Genomic DNA, 23,799 nt, shown 5'->3' on the forward strand with positions numbered 1-23,799 from the left:
GTCATCTGTAACATCGGAAAAAAAGTGGTTTGTTTACCGCTTCGCGTCGGGCGTCGGCTATTTGTTGTCGTTCTGCTACCGTAGTTCGTCGTCTGCGTCGTTATTGTTTTGCTTGCTATTACGTTTGTTTATGATTGTTTTGTGAGTAAATACAATGAATCGTAACAGTATTGAAGACAATCAAGTTCTAGAAGAGTTACTCAGATGTTCAAGTGACAGTGAAAGTGATGATTTATTCCAAGATGACACAGATAATGATCCCGATTTTACTACTGATGGACTTCTTGGAGATGCAAGTAAGTTTGTTGACATTGTATTTTTACTCAAATAACAAATATAAGCAAATTAGTAATAAAAACATTTATTCTTGTGTTTTGTAAATAATTGGTTTATTACAGAATTTTACAGTTTATTGTTTATTTTATTTTATTTATTTTTTATTTTTTATTTTTTATTATTCAAGACTTTCCACACTAAAAAAAATATTTCAGCATAAGTAAATTTTAATTGTAAAACATGTGTAGCTATAGTGTTAGTAATGACAATTCTAAATACAGAAAAAAATAATAAAAAATATATTATGCTACAGACTAGTACATGGTGATGTTTTTTGGTCAACTTTTTATTTTTTACAAAAAAACGTTATGTTTTTAAGTTTTCAACCAAGACTTTCTGTTTGAAAATATTTATGCATGAGCATCTGTGTAGAAAGAGGAAGAACTTAGCTTTAAAAAAATGTAAGTCCTATGGTTTTCTTATAATTAGTTAAAAAATTATATATATTTAAAAATCGTTAAAAATGGGCGGCAGTGTAAGAAAGTTGTCAAAATTAGGAGGCGGCAGTGAAAGTGTTTTAAGTGAATACATTTTTAAGGTTCAGTGTAATCTGAGATTTGTTGAGTGCTATTACTTTTCCCTGTGCTCCATGTTTTCAAAGTGAAATTAATATTACATGATGTCCGATCCTTGGTTACATGTTATTAGTTAAAGGAATAAATAGAGGGTTGTACATAGGGTTTAGAATAAGTAGTTGGTAATAAATACAGGATGAATGGTTTATTTATTCCAAGAAAAACAATCATTTTAATGTAAATTATTTATAAAATCACATCATTTTGGCCAGCGTGCAGGGTAGCGTATTGGCTCAACGTTACGGGGTATATTCACTCTGTTCCATCACCTGAAACATAAGTCATGGATGTACAGAAATATTTTTACGTAGTATTCCACAACTACGACTTGTAATGAATATAACCTAGGATTTTCATCTCATAATATGGATACAAATGTCTGTAATTTTCAACGCTGCGTAAACCAGAAAAATCTAGTTTATGGTCTTTACGCCCAACACGTAAGCCTAAGAATGAAGATTAAAAATGTTTAATTTCATCTAATACATCAATAGCCTTATAATATAAAATTATTAGTCTTTTAAAGCCAGGTGTTAAAATAGTAAATTTATCACCTATTAAAATTAAAATGTTTGTAAATTTCATACAAAAATGCCCCCCCCCCCCCCCAAAGCACAAAAATGCTCTCCCCAACGATGGAGACACACCATAAATTACACTGTATTACCATTTTCAAATAACTTTTTTATAATATTCATTTATTGTGTTTTGAGGGAAAAACTGAGATAAATTGCTTTGAAATCGCTGCAGGAATGATCATGATGCTTACCCCTTTTTCAAGGATCCCGTTCTCCAAGCACTCTGCTGCCGAGGGTCCAATGTCACATCCTTTACCTGGGTTTTCTTGTACTGAAACAGAATAGGTTGTCAGCACTGGAATAACTCGCCATAGTTCGTGCTAAAGAACGCTTCATTCTGTTAGTCCTGAGGTTAAAAATTAATTAACCTTGAAGACATCTTGCCAATGTATAAACTGTGTCTAAAAACACACTGTCAAAATAAACACTAGTATCCACACTAGTGTTGTATAATATATTAACACTTGGGTATTTCATTATTGTTGTGTTTTATTAATTTGGTTCAATCTGTGTCAGTTACATAGAAAATAATCATACAGATGACGTTAAAAATACAAAATATGCATGAAAAAGAGTAGAAGTAGACATTAATGGGCTCACCCCAACGATGGAGACACAATATAATCATGTGTGCAATACAAAATTATAACATTCACTAAAATACATTAAAAATACAAAAATGTTTACAAATATGAGTGACTTCGATATTTATGATGTTGAGCAATGATGAAGTGAACTGTACACGGCGATTAGTAGTTCGTATAAGGACGGATAATTCTGTATTAATCAAAAAGCTCAAATCGTCTAAAGGTTAAGTACATTGAGCTATCTCATGTAAGTTAGTTAGTATCTACAATAATCAAAAGCATACCAAACATATATAAACATAATATTGAAGTAAAGCATGTATTTTCAACACTTACACTTCTGAGCACAGTCCTTTACTATCTGTCCAGCTTTTTGTTTTTTGTCAACGTCATCACCAAAAATAGCCTCTGTCGCGTTTAAGGCTCCTGCCTCATCAAACTTAAAGTTCTTTATCTACAACATAACAAAACTTAATTCAGTACACAATTAAGCATATCGCTGTTTAAGTGATTTACCATCGCAATGCAAGTTCTATTATAATAGTATGTTGATTAATTGAAATGATACATTAATACACGTAAAGTTTTACTTACATATCCTAACTTTTCGCCAATACACATGATGAAGCACTGTAAACAAAACAGAAGTCATATATTTTTAAAAATTGAAACAAAAACAAAATTTCATTTATTCAATTAAAAGGTTACCGGTACTACAAAATTAAAAAAAAACTTTATTCACACTTACAATATTATCATTACTAAAAAGTTTAATGTAACCTAATAAGTGGAAGAAACATTTTTTGTTATTTGCTAAGCGTTAGTGACACACTGGGGCTGTAAAAATGACGTTTCTGTTTTTCTGTCTGTCCACATGATATCTCGAAAACGAACTGACGTACAGATTTGAAATTTTGTACAAACTTTCTTTAGCAACACAGTGCTCGATGGTAGTGCATGATACTCGATAAAATTTGGCTGAGTAATCTTACTCGGTCTTACGGGTAACCATGATTTTTAAGAATAAATAAATTTGTAAAGAAGCTTGATGCAATCACATTAGATTTTAACATGAGACATATTAACACATGTAGATTATTCATACAATAAAAATATAAAAAAATAATGGGGTGAAATTCTATGTTAAAAGTCTGTGACAAGACTTTATTTCAGCGCTCTCTTGCGTTGCAGCATCCTCTCTACCTCACCAGATCGTTTATTATTTAAACTCTACTATGAAACATAACTTAGTAAAGAAAAATATAAATATATAATGTGGCAATGTATCTCAATAAATAGCATCTGCAAGACTTAAAGCTTTTAATGAAACTCATCTACCATAGATAAGCATGTATGATGGTGCAAGTTAATATTAATATGGAATTTGGCTTAGCGTTATTGAATCCTTCACTTAGTAGGGTAAAAATATTTATTTTTTGTCTGAAGGGGAATTTAAAATTTCTATTTCGTATGATGTCTTATATGCTTTAAATTTGTATGTAGACTTAGCGAAGATTGTTACGCGACATGTGATTTTGTGTACTCTTACGTTGTTTTAAATAAAGCAAACTTTGCCAAAAAACGAAAATTCTTTGTTGACATTGATATTTATTAGAAGTAATATCAGCCAAGAGTTGTTTTTTTTTTTAGTGTTATACATTGATGTTTTACCTCTGAAATTTCTACCATTTTCAGTCGTACAGAAAGAGTAAGTACTTTTAAATGAGAGGACGATTTTATATTTAATTAAAAACAAGTAACTAAGTAACATTTTGCATAATTTTTAGCAATAAACACGATTAAACGTTTTCTGAAATGGAAAGGTTACTATTAAAAATCCAGACATAGATACCTTGTATTTTTCTTCAGAATACTCGTGTTTCTTGACAGCTTCCATGTCCTCTGTAACAACACTCACAGTATAATAACAAATACATGCATGTATAGTGACTCCAAGAAAGAGTCAAACATGAGGCAAGTAAGCGTTCTGGACCATTATATTGTTTTCAATAACATTCCTAGTCAGATAATCAACATTCTTTCAGTATTATTGCAATAATTTTACCTTCAAAACGTACACTTGTATCGAGTATAACATTTAAAACTGTGCATTCAGTGTAATCATTCAAGGCTTAAATATTTGTTTTATCACAGCCGAACTGCAAAGTAGTACTTGCATTCTATTCCATAAGATAAGAATAACCCATTCTTTCTCCCCGTTGTTATTTACATGGACGTAATATTCTAAATAAAATGTGATTTTGTGACTTTTAGACAGTTATCAGGTGTCCATTCAATTGATCTTAAATCTAGACATACTCAATAATTCTAAATGTTTTGAACTAACATATATAGACAATTTATACTTGAAATAGTGGAAAACCTTAAAATTCAAATCTGCCAAATATTAATTTTATCAAGTTTATATGATAAATGTATTAATAAAAGGTAGGATCTTAATACATTTAGACTTAAAGTGGTGCGAAGACAATATTTAAATATAGGTTGGTTAAGTATTTTTAGCCGATTTTAACTAATGAATGTTTCAAGATGGCGGTCAATTACATTTGCACTGAACTTTTCTCGCGTATTTTATAACATAAACCAAAATTGGAATTTCCCTTACAATTTTCAAGCTATTTCAACCAACATTTATCCTTACTTACTTTTCGATAACTCTTAAGGTTTCAAGGTAATGACTGTTTAAAGTGATGGAAGTATAAAATCGATTATAAGTAAGTATGTTAAAAAGATTTGAAACGGCTATATGTGAAATCTACTTGTCTTCCGACTGATCCGGAAGAGGTATTTAAATACATACTCTAGATATGTTAAAAACCGAAAAACCAATAGTAAACTTTTGAAATCTAAATCAAAAATTGTTTTGAGGTATGATAATGTTAATTAAATTATTTTTTAAGTTAATTAAAAGTGTGAACTTAATCAAGTGGTCTAAAGGTGCATCAGTTATGTTAGTACCAAATGTGTTTCAAATTACTTGAATTACTATTGTTTTTAATATTTTGTTACTTTTTTAATTAATTTGTAACTGAATAAAATGTAACAATAATCTAAAACGCGAATACAAAGATTGCCCAAAGGTTTTAAAGATGATTTTAAAAAAATCGTATATAAGCATATGTTAAACATAAACAACACTGATAATTTTGAACGTTTCATCGTTTTTGGGAATTTGTTTGACAAAAAATATCAAATACAGAATATGTAAGAACAACACTAATTATTATGGATGATAACGCGTATACGCTGAGATGTTATCAAGTTGTCACTTCTGTGGCGAGACAACTTCCTGTTTGCACCAGGGACAATAATCACTACGCTATAGTGACCTTAAGTGTCACCTGTTGCACCTTTTTCTTAGCTCTGTTTTACACAATCAGAACCTAACTAAACTCTTAACTCGGGTCAATTTCTTTCCACTGATATCAGTGATACTGATTTTTTTGTATCACTGAATGATGGCAAATGTCCGGAAAAATATCCTATTTCATTCTCAATTTCTTGAACAATATTCTTGTATGTTTAATCGTTTATATTTTATCTTTGACACGTCTAAAATGTGTGACTGAATTCATGCAACTTCATTTTTTGAAGATACTATTTTACAGATATTATTTTTGTCCAATACGAACTTATATAATTTGACCAGGTAGCTTAAAAGATTTTTTGGCTATAGTATTTTTACTATAGTTTAGTACTATTCCGTTATTACTTTTCTTTTTAGAAAATATAAACGGAACATGGAATTACTATAATGAACATTTTATTTATGATAGTCATTAATAGAATGTGTTGGCTTCAAATATTTTATTTATTACTTATAAACATTCCAATACTGTTTTCATGGTTGTACTAGTTAATTAAATAACACTTTTTATTATAACGTAATTGCAAATTAAATCGTAATAAAATCATTATTTCGAATGAATAACAAGCTTACAATTACACAAAGGTTGTTTATATATATATATATATATATATATATATATATATATATATACGTATACAACTTATTTATATACATACCCTTGCTTAAATTTCCCTCCTTCATACACGTCCTCGCATGTTCTATTAACATCTTCTTGTCAAACTCGCCCTATAAATATTAACAGTTTTGGTTTCTTTTTGTAAACATAAATTTATGTGATTACATATATAAAATTGTAATTCTTTAATTCAGCACTATTACATATATAAAATTGTAATTCTTTAATTCAGCACTATGTGATAGTTCACAAAACATGGAAAGAACAAAATACTCAATTCAAATCCTGATAGTAATAAAAATAACTAAATAACCTAAAATAATATAGTGCAAGTTTAAGGCTATCAAACTTTAAACATATTATTGTACGAAGCTATTTTGAACTTTGTAATAATTTCAGTTTCAAATAAAGGAATAGATGTATAGAATATAGCATTTGTGTTTTGTCAAATATATATATATATATATATATATATATATATATATATATATATATATGTGTGTGTGTGTGTGTGTGTGTGTGTGTGTGTGTGTGTGTGTGTGTGTGTGTGTGTGTGTGTGTGTGTGTGTGTGTGTGTGTGTGCGTGCGTGCGTGCGTGTGTGTGTGTGTGTGTGTGTGTGTGTGTGTGTGTGTGTGTGTGTGTGTGTGTGTGTGTGTGTGTGTGTGTGTGTGTGTGTGTGTGTGTGTGTGTGTGTTTGAAAACGTTCAAATTGCGTTTAGTAATACCAAGGTGGTCGAATTAACACGTTGACGACATTTTCGGACGAAATTAATTAATTATTTTTTTAGAATGTTATTAATAATAATAGTAAAAAAGTGCGTAAATGAGTTTTTTACATAAAATGTCTATGTAAGTATAACGAGAAAGGAATATAGGCTTTGCAAATTTGCACAAAAAAACGATTGTTTTATATGTTTTTCTTTCAATGTACCCCAAGTTATCCCAAGGGGTGCCTGAAAAATCTGTTTACATTTTTTCATGGTAGTTTGAGGTATTTATTCAAGTGCGGGGTCAAATTTAACAAACCACAAATACAGGCAAACAATAAAAACGCAATATTGAAATGCATAGCAACGTGTATCCCATCAGGCGTACGACGCACTTAACAAAAGCCTGGTGTGTACCCGATCGGGTACACGACAGCAGTTGAGAAAGATCGCGTGTACCCGATGTGGTATACGTCATCGTGGACGTGTTAATACATGGTAGTACTGTAAACTGTTTTATAAAATTATTTTAATTTTACGAATTAAACCAGACAACCTATGTTAGTATAGTTTAGACATAATGGGTGTAATATTTGGTAAACTCCATAATGATTAACTTTAAAATAATAGCATAGAAGGAAAACAATTAAAATTACAAAGTAGCATGTCTCAATATTAATTAAATTTAGTGGGTTTAATACTCACATCAACAATAGTGATAGCGGCACAGACGAGAGTTACCACAAAGGCAAGATAGAGAGATGACTCCATGGTTTGAAGTGAAGCACGTACAAACCTGTACTACATGAAATCATTATATTACACAGGAATATATACACTGGGTTCTCTCGATTATTCAATTTGCATCGTGATAACATCTTGGTCAGATAATTTAAAACTCATTTGTGTATTATCGTCCAGAGCTAAATCGGAAGGAAGTTGATTTGGATTCCATGGGAATGAACATATACCCTAAATAAAGAGGGTAAAATCACATTACATACCAAACGACATACACCTGGCTATATTGTAAAATTATTTAAATGTATTAAAGTGTAAATTCTTAAAAGATTTTTTTAAATTATTCATGATTGTTCATTTTTATTATCATACTATAGGATGTATCCGCGGCTTCACCCTCAATTACTATGCAGGATTCCGTGTTTTTGGTTGAATAACTCCCACGACTTCAGTGACACTTGAAATATTTTAGAACAATGTGGAACAATTCCAAAGATGAAGTTGGTAGCTTTCTTAGTGAAAGCACTTATGATGTAATACGATATGATATGGGACTTATGATATTTTTGAAATATAATTAGTCACATACCATGCATTAAGTACTTATTGTTCAGTGTTCGTGGTTAAGAGATCAGAGGTTATACAAAATGGTGAATAAATCTCGTTACCCTAAACGGCCTTGACCTTTTTTTCAATTACGCAAATTTTAAATACTTTAACATTTCCCTTAACTTTGCTGTTTGAATATGTAAAATATTTATTTTAAAGGTATTATAATACATAAAAGTTTATTGTTAAAATGTGTACTTTTAATAAATAAGTTTTGTACATGTAATAAATTACTAACAACAATATTGAAAAATGATTGAAAAGTTTAAAAAATACACTCTACTCTAAAAGCCCGCTTTATGGTCTATGATAAAATGCTTAAAATTAAATATTTATGACACTGTACAGCCAAAAAGTAAACAAGCCAGACACATTATGGCTTTAATATTATTGTTCAGTTACGACATTAAACAAGACCGTTGGAGCAAATAATTCTCAAAATGGAGAATTTGAAATCCTGCTTTATTTTGTACACTATACTGTACATTGTAGATACTCAATTAGCATATAAAAATTTGAATCATAAATATTTAAAATACATAGAAAAAACCATTCTTAGTGTAAGAATTATATGAAATAGATTAAATCATTTTAATATGGATAAATTCCTGTAAAAACAAAGTTACAAACGAGGTGGCACAGATGTTGGCCTATATGGCATTTTTAATCAACAAAAGAATTTGTTTTTTTTTTTTATCACTGTATAGAACAGTGCTTTGTTGTCACTCTACAGTGTATCAGCAATACTCACAGACTTGGATACAACACAGAAGAATTCTCAATGTCAAGCTGAAGGTTGTGTCTAGATGCAGACATAATCTGTTACATCTGCAAAGCTAGATTTCATACAATGCCTGGTCATGTTAGTGTTTTTTAATTGCTGTTACCCAGCTTACGGAAATATATCACAATGCACCCCCAAAGAATAGAAAGGATTCAGAACTCTGAATTTCGCTTCATTTTCTATCTGAAGAGTTTTCACTGCGTGTTTTCTTGTAGAGATGAACTGAACATGTTTCATATGGATATGATCTACAGTATCATGATGAACTGCATGATTCACAAGGCCATGAGTCTAGCTTGTGACAGGCCGGGGGTGAGGTATCTTAGCGCAGTACCTGCCAGGATAAACAGCTTCACTTCCGCAGAGTAAGACCGGAAGTGAGTAGGAGTTTCTCTTACCATGGACCACAGATGTATAATAATCTTCCTGAACTCCTCAGAAATGCTGTTTTTGTTCATACTTTTAAGAATAAGCTGAAAAATGTATTGAGTCACCTAGCTAGTCAATACGTAGTCATAAATAGTAAATAAATTATTAGCATCGTTGTTATTTTAAGTGTTGTAGTTTGCACCTATTAGTTTTATTTTTTTTCCAAACAGATTGTATAAAAATGTATTATTTTTTTATGAACTGTAATATATTTCTTTCAAGGACAAATTATTCCTTAAGACAAATTAAATTATGAGACATTTGTGCAGATACTTTAAAGTTCGAGAAATAACAACAACGTAGGTTTTAACCACAATTAATATTCTAAATACTGTAAGTATTGTCCAATACACATCAACACTTGAGTTATACAATGTATTTCATACTGTAGTACTAATACATCATATCGATGTTGACTATTGATTTTTATCCAAGGATAAATTCCTTTATCGATTCTCTAAAAGATGCATTGTGGGCTTTTAGTGTGTGAATTGGATCTCTGATCCTAAACTATGAAAAATAGTTTTTACCGTGATATTATATTGATTTTTCATATTAAATATTGTTCGATAAAAGTAGTATACATTTTAGGTTATGGTTACGTTAAAATTGTTTGCCGAACTCCTTGTAGACCATCCTCTATTGGATTTGAAGGGTCAATAACTACCTTAAAACCTATTTCTTAAGTACAGTATTTATTTACTAAGTTTAACTTTCAAAACTTTGGAGCCAAGACAAGAATATTAAATCCCCTAGAACAGGACCTACATTGCAAATTTTCCAAACTTTATACCAGCGTAAGTTTTCAAATAGTGGACATTCTTAGGTCGGGTTTATGGCATTGTACTCTACTAATAGAGACCTTTAATTTGATGTACTACTCTTCCTTAATGTACTTAGATGTACTACTCTACTTAACTATGCTATAATTTAATATTTCCTTCTGACTCCTTACGGGCACAGGGTTCCCTGACATGACAAAAAAAGTAATTACTTCAAAAAGTAGGGTTTTAGGTGCAGTAATGAATGATGTACCAAGTTTTATTGCTTTATCTGTAATCGTTCAAGAACTATCAAGCCCGTACGGGATTTATTTAACACCCTGTATAAATGTTAACATAAATCGTCTGCATTATTCAGTATCTGACTCACAGACTTTATATTAGATTGTACTAGTATAGAGATGCCATTTTATTTCCACTTTATAATGGATTTTTATTTATTTATGAATCATGATTACATAATCAGTTTACAATTTTGAACTGCAGGGTAAATTTTTTAGAGAAAAGTGGCGTATATAGTTATAGGCCTAGTGGCCACTTTGTTGGAATCAGGAAACGACTTGGGTTTTGTCGGTCAGCTTAGGTATGCTTGGGTCGAAATTGCGGCTTAGTGTATGATAGGCCAGTGAAGTATCTGAATATGAGCAATTCGTTTTGGCTGCAAACTCCAATTGCCAATTGTAAATTGCTGTCTTATTCCACTAAATAATTTTATTTTAACGTTTGCAATTCATATTTAAAAAATTCCTGGTAATTTGAAGTCTGGAAAATTTTAGAGTTTGAAGTAAGAAGTTTCAGGTTTAATTTTCGTCAATTGGTAACGTAACTTTTTGATTTCAGGAAACTTTCAAAGTAATTTTCAATCTTTTAAGTTTTAAATTTTTTATCTTTTTACATTTTTACTTTTTGAGTAAGTTTTATAGATGTTATATATTATGATATTTATTGCAATTTTCACAAGTATTTAATTTTAATTTTAAAATTAAATCTTTTAAAAGTAAAACCAAGTAGAAATGACAGTTTTTTTTATAAAGATTAACAAGTAAATAAGATTAACAAGTATTTCTGAAGAAATTTTAGTACAAGAATAAAATTTCATTCCATAAAATAGATCTGAATAATTTAGCACAATTACTAGGAAGGATACTTGTTTCACTAGTAATTTAGCACAACCATATTGGCTAGTAGTTTAACACAACAATACAAATAAAACCTTTCCAACTGTTCGGACCACCAAGACTAATCTTCTCTTTCTCAAGTAATCTAGGATAATGTTCCCAAAATGGGCAGGAACCTCATAATTTGCAAACCACATGCCTGCTCTAGTAGATCATTTGCGAGGTATGCAGTACTTAAAAGAACAAACCATCTCTCTTTTCACGTATTACGGTTTTTTGCGTATTACCAAGAAGACAGAGTCCTTCTCAGGCCCAAAGCATCGAGTCCTTTCCAGAGCTGAGTAATAAGTAGTTCCACATCCAGAGGGTTGCAAGTACACATATCACATAATTTTTTAGGATCACACATGATAATGGATCACAAATTTCATGTCGAAATCATGCCCCATCATCCGATATGGATTAAACTAACCATGCCTATGGAGTTTCATGTTCAGCTTCAGATCTATTGTTCAATTTGTTCTCGAGATAACGAACTTTCTCTTGGACGAATTATTTCATGTTACATTATGAAATAATGGTATAATTTCATAAAATATTAATTTCTGGACCAACAGCAAGATATCAGCTTCAGGTTACGGCCCCCTAGTTTAATCCTATAAGTATTAAAATATTAAATAGTCACTGAATAGGGGTTTATTATAGAAATTTTGGGGCTAAAATTCTCCCATTGGATCGTAAAGTTATTATTGAATTATAAATTATTTACAATATATAAAACTCATTTTTGAATGCATCATTCAATAATAACATTACCCCCGTTACGGGAATTTTGGGAGAGTTGTGTGTACCACATTTTGAATATTTTGAGGTCCGGTTTGCGAACAGCAATTTATATTACTAATTAGCAGTTTTTCATTAGTACATTATTCTTTGTATGCTATTAGTTAGTTTTGCTTTCTAAACCCTTGTATACTTTCATTTAGGAAGGTAAACGTTCAGTCAGTAGTTAGTTAGTTTCAGTAAGTATTTTTTTTATATACCTTTGTCTGTAATGATATGCAATTCGTTCTGTCTTTAGGAATATTGGGACACATTGCGTACAAATGTTTTCTTTTTTTATCCTTCAAGTTATTTATATAACGGAATTTACATAAAATTCGTACATATATTCACTTAGCAAAGAATATATATTTAATCATTTATGTTTTATACATTACAAATTCAATATATAATGGAATTTAAGTATATACTTTTACATATTTTTGGGCTGAGCTTATCAGTTCAAAATTATAAAACTATAATAATAGAATAATGAAATTATATATCTCTCTATTTTATTGTTAGATGTGACTTTTAACTTTTTACATCTATATCATTGTCTGTGGTTAAAAAAAGCTTTATAATAAAATAGGACTCGATCCTAAAATTTAGTAATATTACAGAAAGTGCATGTTCAAATGTTAGAGTTTAAACACTATATTTTAGTAGAAAAAAACCCGTACGAATTTAAATAAAGTTTTAAATTCGCACATAAATTTGATAACTGGGAGGAGATAAGAAGGTGCATCGAGAATTTTGTTGTAAATTATATTCTCATATATGTCGTTATGACGACTTCTACATTCCCTTGATACATCTTACTTTATGTTTATAAAAATGTGTTCAATCTAGCGAGACTTTTTCTACAAGTATTTTTTATGAAACATTCACCATTCATGCAAGACAAATTCAGCAAGTATAAAAGAATTTTGAAACTCGTAAGTATAATCATAGCTTACATAACAAAAACGTTCTGTCCATATATGTTTTAGCCGAAGAGTCCGATCTGGTCAAAAAGTGACAAAATAATCTCACCCTCGCTATGCTCGAAATATTCTGTTGAGAGCTTAAACTTTTTTTATAAAGTAGAAAAACACAGGTGAAAAAAAAACACAACAATGAAACAATAAGTTTGTTTTGTTTTATCAACAAAATACTCAACAACTAATACATAAATTATGACTATAAAGACGTTCTTCCGAGAAGAGTATTCTAACCCTGCTACTGACAGCGGAGTGTCACGTGCCGGTGTCTAATCTTTTAGACTGATGTTTTGCTGAAATGATCAAAACACATTTTTTTGATTAGTAATCAAAATTAAATTAAATAGTTATAAATACAATCCCTTGTAATCATAATGAACAGATTTTCAACAGATTGCAAATAAAATGTAATTCATTACTTTAATTACTTCATAATTTAATATAAAATAAAAAAAATCTGGCACACAAAACTTCGTCCATGCTAGTTTATTATAATAAGAATATATATTTTATAACCTATAAGTTATCTTGTGGTTACCTGTGCAGATTTGATTTTGGCGCATGAAAGGTGTTTAACAGCTGCTTCACATTTATCTAGCCCTTCCACGTCTGAAATAAAAAATACTTTGTGTCATAAAACATCTGTTATTATTAGTGTAAATGTGCAAATACATCTCTATCCTCTATATATCACTATATAGCTAATGTTCATTACACAGCCGATTCTATACTCATTGATGTTCGATGACTCAATACTTACTTAAAAGGCTTCCCAAAAATAAAAATTGTAATGATCTGTAAAAGAAATATGAGTCCAATAATTTTTATATCATCGTGCAGTTTGTTCTAAAATACTGGTAATGTTATAAAGAACAATACATGTAATTCGTTCAAAACAGTTTACACACATTCTATAGATTAATATATTTACACACATTCTAATATATTATTCCATGTTTTAAATTAAGCTGTGTTATTGGTAAATACGAATAAATTTAAATATTAATAAAAATAATAATAATAATTTAATATAATAATAATATTTTGGTTTTAAGATGTTTTATTTTCATTGTACATGAATGGAGATTATAAATAAATAATCGGTATAGCTCCTTTGTAGTTTGTGTCGTAGTTACAGAAACAAGACTAAATACGAGTATTCTTTTTAGAAGCACCTTAAAAAAATTCACCAATATTATCTTTAATGGTATTCAACTTTTGTAATTGGTTAGGTTGTCGGTATTTTATTTTATGTCAGGTATTTGAATCGGTTAATTTATTTTTATTTAATATACACAGTACTTTAAGACACTTCATAAAGTGAAAAATAAAACATTGAAATATAAATAACTTTTTAGAACGATAAAATTTTATATTGTTCCATTGGGGAGAAAATCTTAAATAGCTATGACTATAAAATTTAAAAACTAAGTAAATTCACCCAAAACCGATAAAACCAGCACAGTGAAGACATTTGTTCATATAAAATAAAAAAATAATGTTGCAGATCTCAAGAGTGCCTTCGAAGTTTTTTAATTAAATTTTCCGCAGTTGTCAATCTAGGAGGATTAATATTCATACTCATGTTTAATGTGTAACATTTAATAATTAATTATTGTCTCAGCTTGCTCTTTTATTGTTCACGCTGATTCCCTCTAGTTCATTTGTGACATGTTCATGCAATTTTGAACATGCCGTTACGATTAAAAATCTTCAACGTAAAAATTATAAGCTAAGAATTACATTTTTAAATACAATGAATGTAAATATTAAATTAATTGAGCTGGATAAACCATGAGGTATTTTAAAATGTATATGGTTTCATTAACATAAAATAATCACCTTTTAAACAATTTTACTGATAAGATTATTTTATTCTACCATGTACACTATATGGAACAAAATAATGTTCTTTTTATAAATGAAACCGTGGATAAATAAATAATTAGAAAAGTTATAATACATTGCTGCATTCCTGCATGGTATCGCAAGTCTTAATAATGTGTGATAAGGAATATAAATAAAAATATCGTTCTATTAAAAATAATAATTACAAAATTCTGTTCTTTAAATCAGTAGCGAACTATCATATATAACCTATATATTCCTAGAATCTGGATTATATCAGTTAGATTAATACTGTGCTTACAGGTTAAACTAAATCAAATGTCCTGCATTTATACATAATTTATGAGTAGAATTGTTTAACAGTGCCGTAGTATGCTGCAATATACGAAAGCAGAAAGCACTGGCGGTAATGTTATTTTGTTTGATGGTTTTCCGTGATGTTAAAAGGGCCTATGAACCAGAAACAATCTATGTCTAAAATATCCATGGGATCACTATCTACATGGGATATTTTACGAGAAAAAGTTATATGAATAAAAGTGCTTGCTAAGGAACTCTGGTGCTGATGTAATTTTCATAGATGAAGTATGAAAACATAAAAGCCCTAAGGCTCTTACAATCAACTAGACAAAGTAAATTATAGATCTGGAAGGAGTCTTTATACCTAGGGATAGTATGTAGAAAATTTTTTTGCTGTACAACTGTGGTGACAAGAGCTTGAGGTATCTTGAAACCAAGGATAACTTAAAGTCAAAAGACGCAAGAAGCTGGGAGAGTCTGAGCGCAGAAAGACTTGGGACAAGAATACGGTGTCTTGGAAAATTCCAATGTTTTACTTGTGTTAAATACTAGTGAATAACCGAACCAGTCAGATCCAGAGACAGTAATAACCAATGTTCAGATAACTCAGAGATGTCGAGAATGATACCGATTATATAAATAATCAAGGGATGAGGCTCTGAAGGTTATTAGTTAGAGTTCAAGATATCACTAATTCAAAGAATGAGAAATGTCTCCAGAAGTTGTAAAAGGTTTTGTGAACCCACTAAAGTCTGTACTGACTAAATGGAACAGAAAAATAAAGATAAAGATATCTAGAAAGTCAAAAGTATAAAAGAAGAATCGTGAAGAAATTTTACTTATTATCAGCATGCTTAGAAACGAAGAAAGTCTAAGATAGGTATCGTAAGTCTCCTAAAAATAGTTGAACAAGTCTTAGTACAGTGAACAATGAGATGTGAGCCATTCATACACCTTAATGATTCGTTTTAAGTTGTAATAGTCATTAGTAATAGAATATTACAACTGCAATTTGATATTTGCTTAAATGCTTGAAATTTAATCAACTAATCTTATTTTGTGTGATTTAATAATTACTATGTAGTTTAGAGACTGGTCGGACTTTTTGAAACCTTCCACAAAATGAGCAAAAGAGTTATGTTTTAGTCTATCAATATCAACATCAGATCAATATCAGAATATATATCAACATATAACCAATGATCACAAACCCATCTTGCTGCACTCCTCGGCGATGGCAATCGACTTCTCGATGTTTTCAGGCAGGTGAGAGAACACTTTGGAGAAATATTCCTTCGCGCCCTCAGGCTTGTATTTGCCATCGCTGTCATACTGTAACATTTCATATAACGATAGACAGATCCAGCTAATAGTTAGAACTCAATTCTTGTTCATAAAACCATTCTAAATACCTCAATTAAACGTGTAAAGTAGATTTTGCCAATGTACTCACCACTCCTTGTGATCTTAGAAGACACTCCACCAAACACTGAAATCATAATAATGAACTAAATTAGTATTGATAATTATGTGAGATTAATGACTAAAAGTTATTAAAAAGTTATCAAAATGAGTTCTGTTTTATAAAAATGTATTCGAAGAATGCTAATTAATTTAGTTTAAATCGAGTGTATTTTTACAATTCCTTTAATACAGGTCTGATTTTAATAAATACTGTTTTTCACAGGATAGCCAGGATTTATATTCCTTGCAAAGTACTGACGATGACTGATTCAAAAGGATAACAAGAATGATACGTAATTTTTATAACATAACATCGTTACGTATAACGAAATTATTGAAATAATTTACTAAAAATGTTTCGTTTGTTTTGTAATAAGTAATAATAATATGTAACCTTTATATTCCTGATTACCTAACCAGTTTCTTTAACGCTAAAAGTTAAAAATGACTTTTTTCATTAAAGTGGAATGAATCATAACGGCCGATAATAACTAAATTTTCATCAAAATGAGCGAGCATAGTGATAATTTGGTCTATGCAGGATGTCCAGACTACAGGTAGATAAAATATGCAGGATTTGGTCTAGTCTGGAACCTAAATTAAAGTCATGGCAGTATTGGGGTTACAGACTGTAAATTATTTTGTTGCTTGATCTTAATACACGGAAAATGCACAATGACTGTGTTATGATTGAATATTATTATAATCATTCTACTTTAATAAAATCTCTAGAATATTAAAATGCAAGTACTAATAGCAACCTGTTTTAAGTATATAAGTTTAGTTATTATCATAATAACTGTAGTTTCTAAGATAATTTGCAGATATTAGATAAGGGAGGAAGGGGAATAACTTTAGTGCAATGATTTTGTTAACTTTATTTTAATATTAGCAGTCTGAAAGTTAGCGAACAGGTTGCTAAAATTTTGTATAGACTTGAGGGGCTGGAAAAATTCCATATGTCTATCTGTCGGCACGATATCGCGAAAACTTCATTTCTATCTGACGAAAAATAAGTTTGATTATGATGCATATCACTACATGGGATTTGGCTGAGCGTTAGCGAATATTTTTTAATTGTCTTATTGGTAACTATAATGGCAACGAGAAAACAGTAGAATAAATAAATTTGTAACAAACTCAGTATACTCATACATAGCAATTTTACATATTAACATGTAGCCTAATTATCCCCACACATCCAACATCATTTTATGATGACTTTGTATGTAGAGTTTGATTATTTAAACACTGATGTTTAAACAATTTGTCTGAGCAAAAATTTGAATGGATTATTTCTAAATATATATCTCGAAAAATTACATCCGTATACTTAAAGTTTTGCAGGAAACTTCCTTCCTACATAGAGAGTTCTATGATGTTGCATGTCCAATCATGGAATTTCGCTGAGCATTGTAGAAGCATATTACTTAGTAGGCTGACACAATTTCTCGTACGTTTGTAAAAGATGCTGGGGGTGTAAAAAATGCTGTCTGTCGTTCTAATAATTGTCAATAATGAAATGAGCTATAGACTTTGCATTAAACCTCGGAGATACCTGTTACTCGACAAGTAGTGTGGCATTACCTTTAACCTCGTTTTATTAAAATAATAAATATATTATAAACCCCTTCCAGTGTTATAAGATGGAAAAATAGGCAAAGGTCTTTATTGACATATTCATAGAGAACAGTTCACTGCATCAAAGTGTGTAAAGATTACATTTTAGTTAGGTTTATCAATTCTTTTTCTGTTTAGAATGATTTATCTTTTAGTCACTGGGTTAGATTATGAAGGAAAATCTTGAACACTAAAATATCTATTAAAACTATTCATACTGCTTCCAGCTACGTTTAAGTATCGATTTAGGAATATATAACTTATGTATTGCTACACCCTCTACAAAATATCAATTTTAAAATTTGTTTCTAGAGACTATTAGTTGTCAGTAAATATCTAAAACATTTTAGAATTATTTTGTAAAGTATGTCAATTATACTGTAATAGGCTTATGAACTATTTTCCATATATTTACGATATAACTACAATCTACCAGGATCTCTCTCTATAAAAGCACTCGCAATAGAAATTAAGAATAAGAAATATTTTATTCCAAACTTTGTACAAATTTACAATAAATGAAATGGTGGAAATACTAGCCATCTGAACAAGTAGCGATGGCTAGTGCAAAGAAAACTTAACTAAGTGTTTTACACTGACAGTCAGTCTACATAGCTATTGATTATGATGTATATGTATATTTAAAAAAATTTCAAGTAATAAAAACAACAAATAAATAAAAATACTATTTTATTTAGAGAGTCTCTCAGTATAGTACACAGCTTTACAGAACAACGCAAGTCAGTCTTAATTCTAAGATCTTATGCTATAGTTAACTTAGCATTCGATCTCTCCTAATAGTCTCTACGTCCTTAAGGTTCAAAACTGAAACAAATTCCGGTGTTTCAAAGTACAAAATGGATGTAAAGCAGTAATTAAATTAATAAACTGGTTACTGACATCAAACTAACTTTATAATCTTCAAGTGCAACAATACTTAGTAACACGACTTACCATTCCTTTGTCGCTTGTTGGTATTTTCTCATTCTTGATGGTCTCTTCAAATGCTGAAAAACACACATAGAATTAAAAACAGTTATTTACTTTTGAGAATGTTATATTACAAAACAAAATATTTGCACTACACATGTCTTATATAACAAAATATTTAAGTTTTTTTTATACTAGCTGTTACTAACGGCTGTTGAAGCAATATCGTATGGCTTGCACGAATTATTTTGTCTAGTGCTCTTAAATTGTTAAGAGCACTAACGATTCGAATGAATTATATTTTCGACGCCAATATTCAATTTGCCTTGTGGTCACGATCAAGAAAATATGTCAACAAGTTTATATTTATGGCCATTAAAATTTTATCTGGTCTCAGTATTTTTGTACAACAATTAATTTTTCCTTGTTTTATCGATCTAAAGAATATGTATAGGCTATTCATAAATATGTCTGAGAAACCTACTTCTTTCAAAAGACAACTATGATGGGTTTTATTAAATTCTTTAAATGTACAGTAAACGTTTTATATAGTAACTTTGTTTTTAAAATTTGCATTACAGTACTAACGAAGCACTGTATACTTAATATTTGCTAATATACAAATATATATATATATATATATATATATATATATATATATAATCTTTTATTTTCTTACCTGGGCTCAACAGCGCTTGCAGAAAAAGTTTAAATAAAAAAATATTGTTAATATCACGCTAACATGACTATAAATGTAAAATAATTGAAAATAGTTATTACATTAATTAAACCTATTGTTAAGATGCCATAAACAATGTTCACATGGACCAGTTGATTACATTTAACACGATCTTTAAATTAATAATATTTGTTTGCTGTAATACATTTTTAGAGACCTAGATGGTATTTTGGAAACTTTAGAGATCAGTTAGGCGTAGCCAGTAGGATTTACAAAATAATAATAGTAATAATTATTACTATAATATATTATTATTAAGAAATTATTACTGAATAATTGTTACCACATGTTAACCAGGGATTCTAAGAACATCCATGTCAGATGTCAGTATAATCGGTCCAGTAGTTTCTACATGATTGAGTAAAACATAAACAAACACACAGATATACTCCATTAGATTTTAATATAATAAAAACACCAACATTGTCAGAAAAATAATAATTTTTAGTGGAGATATTAGTTTAATCCACATATTAATATATGAATCTTCTTCAGTAATCGTTAACAGTTTAATGTCCATGATTTTATTACTTTAAAGGGTACATCTTCTGTCACGGTGAATTCGTTAGTACAAAAGTAATTAAGGACAGCCAGGAAGATGTTTTTAATGTCTTAAGGTAAGTGATGACAAGACTTATATCATTCTTACATCAAAGAATATCTATAACTTATTTTCTTGACACACATATCAATGTAAAAAATGTACAATTTTGCACTAAGTCACACAGTCTCTATCAATTTCACTGACTTAAATCTGTAAATATGTTAAAAAAAAAAATACTTACTTTCTTCTGCCTTAGTTTCTTCCTTACACACATTGAATTTCTTTTCGTACTCATCATAATCAATCTTGGCCTGGAAATAAAGTTCAAAATTAATCACAATTGTATTTTTCAAATGCTATTCCTGAAATCCCTAAGATTATACATTAAATTGTAATACATAAAAGTTTACTATACACAATAATGGTTTATTTTTCAATAATGCTTAAAAACAAAGTACGTATGGGAATAAATTCCGTCCTCTGAACAATGTACTTTATACAGGATCGTTTTGTTCCACCAGGATGGGTCGTAAAGGGCTGATTGAAGTGCTTCCTTGTTATGGTCTCCACGTTTTCTCGATCTGACATGTAACATTTTCTCTCCAGTGACAGAATTCCTGTGTGTAGGTGTCTCTGTTGCTTGCCAATTTGCCCAACTTTAAGAATCATAATTCTGTATTTACTGTTTCCAATACCGATTCAAATATATAAGTTGTTCCTGTCCTTTACTAATAGATTTTGTAATCCTTACATGAAAGTAAGCAGAATATTCAATATGTGTTTGGCTATTCTCCTTATTCACCATACGTATGTTTGTAGGTTTAATACTAGAAATGATGACTAACAAAAGTTACAAGTTACATCATTGTATTCTTGCAAGATTATTGCCCTTAAAAGATATAAATATATTTGGTTAAAACAATTTTTACTTCCAACAGATTCAAAAAATAGTGAATGTTTTAGACCTGTAATGTTGAATTTCACGAAATAAAATAGCATAAATCATTATAAAGTAAAAAAAAAAACATAACATTTATGATGAATACAGAATAATGGATACTTTAATTTATGATGAATATTCTTTCCTTAAGAAATATTATAGGGAACTAATTGATTTATCCATCTTATGGACATTATCCCACATTTTATGAAATAATAATAGAAACCAATTGCTTTATATATATATATATATATATATATATATATATATATAAATCCTTATATTTAACTGCATATGACCAGTATAAACTCCTTTTATTAGTTTTCCGACTGTCCAAGTTTTTTTTACAATGTTGTTTTACTACTTTGTGCACTCTTCACAAATTTTATACTAAATTTTTAAAGCAGCTTTTTATTTTTTTTATAATTTTGGACTTAAACATTAAAAAAGTAAAAAACTTCTATACTGCTACTTAAATATTTTACTTACATTGCTTAAGTTAAAATCACAAATAGGCAGAATAAAAACGTAAGTAATATAGGATATTTATGATAAAAATAACGTTTTGGTTTTTTTTCTTCGCTACTATACATGGTAAAGCTACGTCGTACTAGACGCTGTACACATTAAAAAATTACATTAGTGGTTTTCCGCCAGAAATTATTTTCTCATAACAATGTTCTATGAGTGCGTTACTTTTAAGATTACATAGAATCATACTATATATATATATATATATATATATATATATATATATATATATATATGTGTGTGTGTGTGTGTGTGTGTGTGTGTGTGTGTGTTTTATTGCATATTTTATCAAGGAATATATCTGTATTCCTTATTAATTATATTTACTTGCTTCAGTGCTAAAGTGGTTAAGGATCCTTAAATCCTCTATCCTTAAAGGACTGTGTAATAGAACTAAATCAAGCTACCCCAAATTGGAACAATCTTCTTCCCTTATATGAAACAACAATTATTCTTAAAACAAGTACTATTCATTTGACATATAAAGGTAATAATATCATTGGAAAATACAAATAAAAATAATAATAAATTCGAGTACATGAGCATTTTGATGAATTCAGTATAATTATTTTATATGTGATTACTTATATCATGTATAATATACTTACATTATGTTTTAAACAACAATTTTGCTAGCGTTGTAGTAACATTTTGTTACTTTATTCTTTTATGATTTAGTGAATTATACTACGAGCACCTAGATTATACCACTAAAATATTGAATGTTGTATCTATTTATTTTACTGCAGTAGCCACTAAAGTTGAGTTAGATATACAATTTAACGTAATCATTTCATTAGATGTATACCTATTATTAAAAACGAAAATCGTCAATATTACTTAATAACGTTTACAGAGCCGTTTTTTAAACGAGTTTACAAAACTCCGCTTCTCATAAGAAACCCGGTTTGGAGTATTTGGTGTTGTTTGATTGTCGTTGTAAAAGCCTTCAACAACGGCCTCATACTTACCTGGATGGCGATATATCTATGATTTTTTAAAATTATTAATAATATCTTTTTAAACACTCCTGGACCTCATACATTTTTAATTACAAAAGTTGTAATATTTAGTACATATTTAATAGAACTGCTCTTGTACAGACATTTATTTAATGAATTTCAGTATTCGTAAAAATTTGACAAGTTGTATTAAACTCGTTCGATAATTTTAAACCCAATTTATTAATAAAGAATTTTTTATGTGAAGCCTATTACTTGATTGCGTCTATTTATTACAGCTTATTTTGACTTAGTTATGCTAAGGTTTGTAAATCAAAATTCTTTTCCATAAACGAAAAAATCACTTTATAGTTATGAATGTTGATTTTATCATTTTTATTTTAATTATCTTATTTCGATTTAATTATTAAGCTCGTCTAATGGTTTTCAAACATAAATAGAATATCAGCTTCCTTGGTACTGCATTATTTAAATAAAATATTTTAACCTCACCGAATAAAATTGTTTTAGTTAATTAGGTTTCTCTTTAGATAGTATTTAAGATTTCTACCTATCTACATTGTTAGACAACATACTCACGTGGACTAGGGCGAGAGCCGCTAGCAACAGTGCGACGAAGACCAAACCTTGGCTCTCCATGATGGAATCTACAGGCCGGGCGCAGGTCCAGGTTATATACCGGGTACCTACGGTCAAGGTCAGGACGCCTCTCAGCCAATTGGAGAAAACAATACAGATATTTCATTATCACCAGCTGATTCTAGTAGCTAGCAGTCTAAAGGTAATACTGAAGACAAGTATGTTGGGTTGCTACAGCAGTTGTAGTTAGAAGATTACATAACATCCTTGTCATGTTTACATG

At 29.6% G+C, this 23,799-nt stretch overlaps 2 protein-coding genes across 2 annotated transcripts; both read right to left on the reverse strand.

Moving 5' to 3' along the window:
* Window positions 1–1,047: 1,047 nt before the first annotated feature.
* On the reverse strand, window positions 1,048–7,584 carry LOC124358625. Its single transcript, XM_046810926.1, has 7 exons — window positions 7,497–7,584; window positions 6,124–6,193; window positions 3,929–3,978; window positions 2,671–2,706; window positions 2,413–2,530; window positions 1,681–1,760; window positions 1,048–1,180 (listed from the first exon to the last, which is right to left on the reverse strand). Exons 1-7 carry the CDS (start codon window positions 7,560–7,562, stop codon window positions 1,151–1,153), a joined length of 450 nt encoding a protein of 149 aa, XP_046666882.1. The 5' UTR covers window positions 7,563–7,584; the 3' UTR covers window positions 1,048–1,150.
* A 5,611-nt stretch (window positions 7,585–13,195) lies between these two features.
* Window positions 13,196–23,593, reverse strand: LOC124358626. The gene is made up of 7 exons (XM_046810927.1): window positions 23,517–23,593; window positions 20,746–20,815; window positions 19,246–19,298; window positions 16,661–16,696; window positions 16,419–16,539; window positions 13,598–13,668; window positions 13,196–13,352 (listed from the first exon to the last, which is right to left on the reverse strand). The coding sequence occupies exons 1-7, from the start codon at window positions 23,574–23,576 to the stop codon at window positions 13,329–13,331; spliced, it is 435 nt and encodes a 144-aa protein (XP_046666883.1). The 5' UTR covers window positions 23,577–23,593; the 3' UTR covers window positions 13,196–13,328.
* Between the last annotated feature and the right edge of the window lie 206 nt (window positions 23,594–23,799).

The sequence above is a fragment of the Homalodisca vitripennis genome, chromosome 3, assembly GCF_021130785.1.
Source record: "Homalodisca vitripennis isolate AUS2020 chromosome 3, UT_GWSS_2.1, whole genome shotgun sequence".
NCBI lineage: Eukaryota > Metazoa > Arthropoda > Insecta > Hemiptera > Cicadellidae > Homalodisca > Homalodisca vitripennis.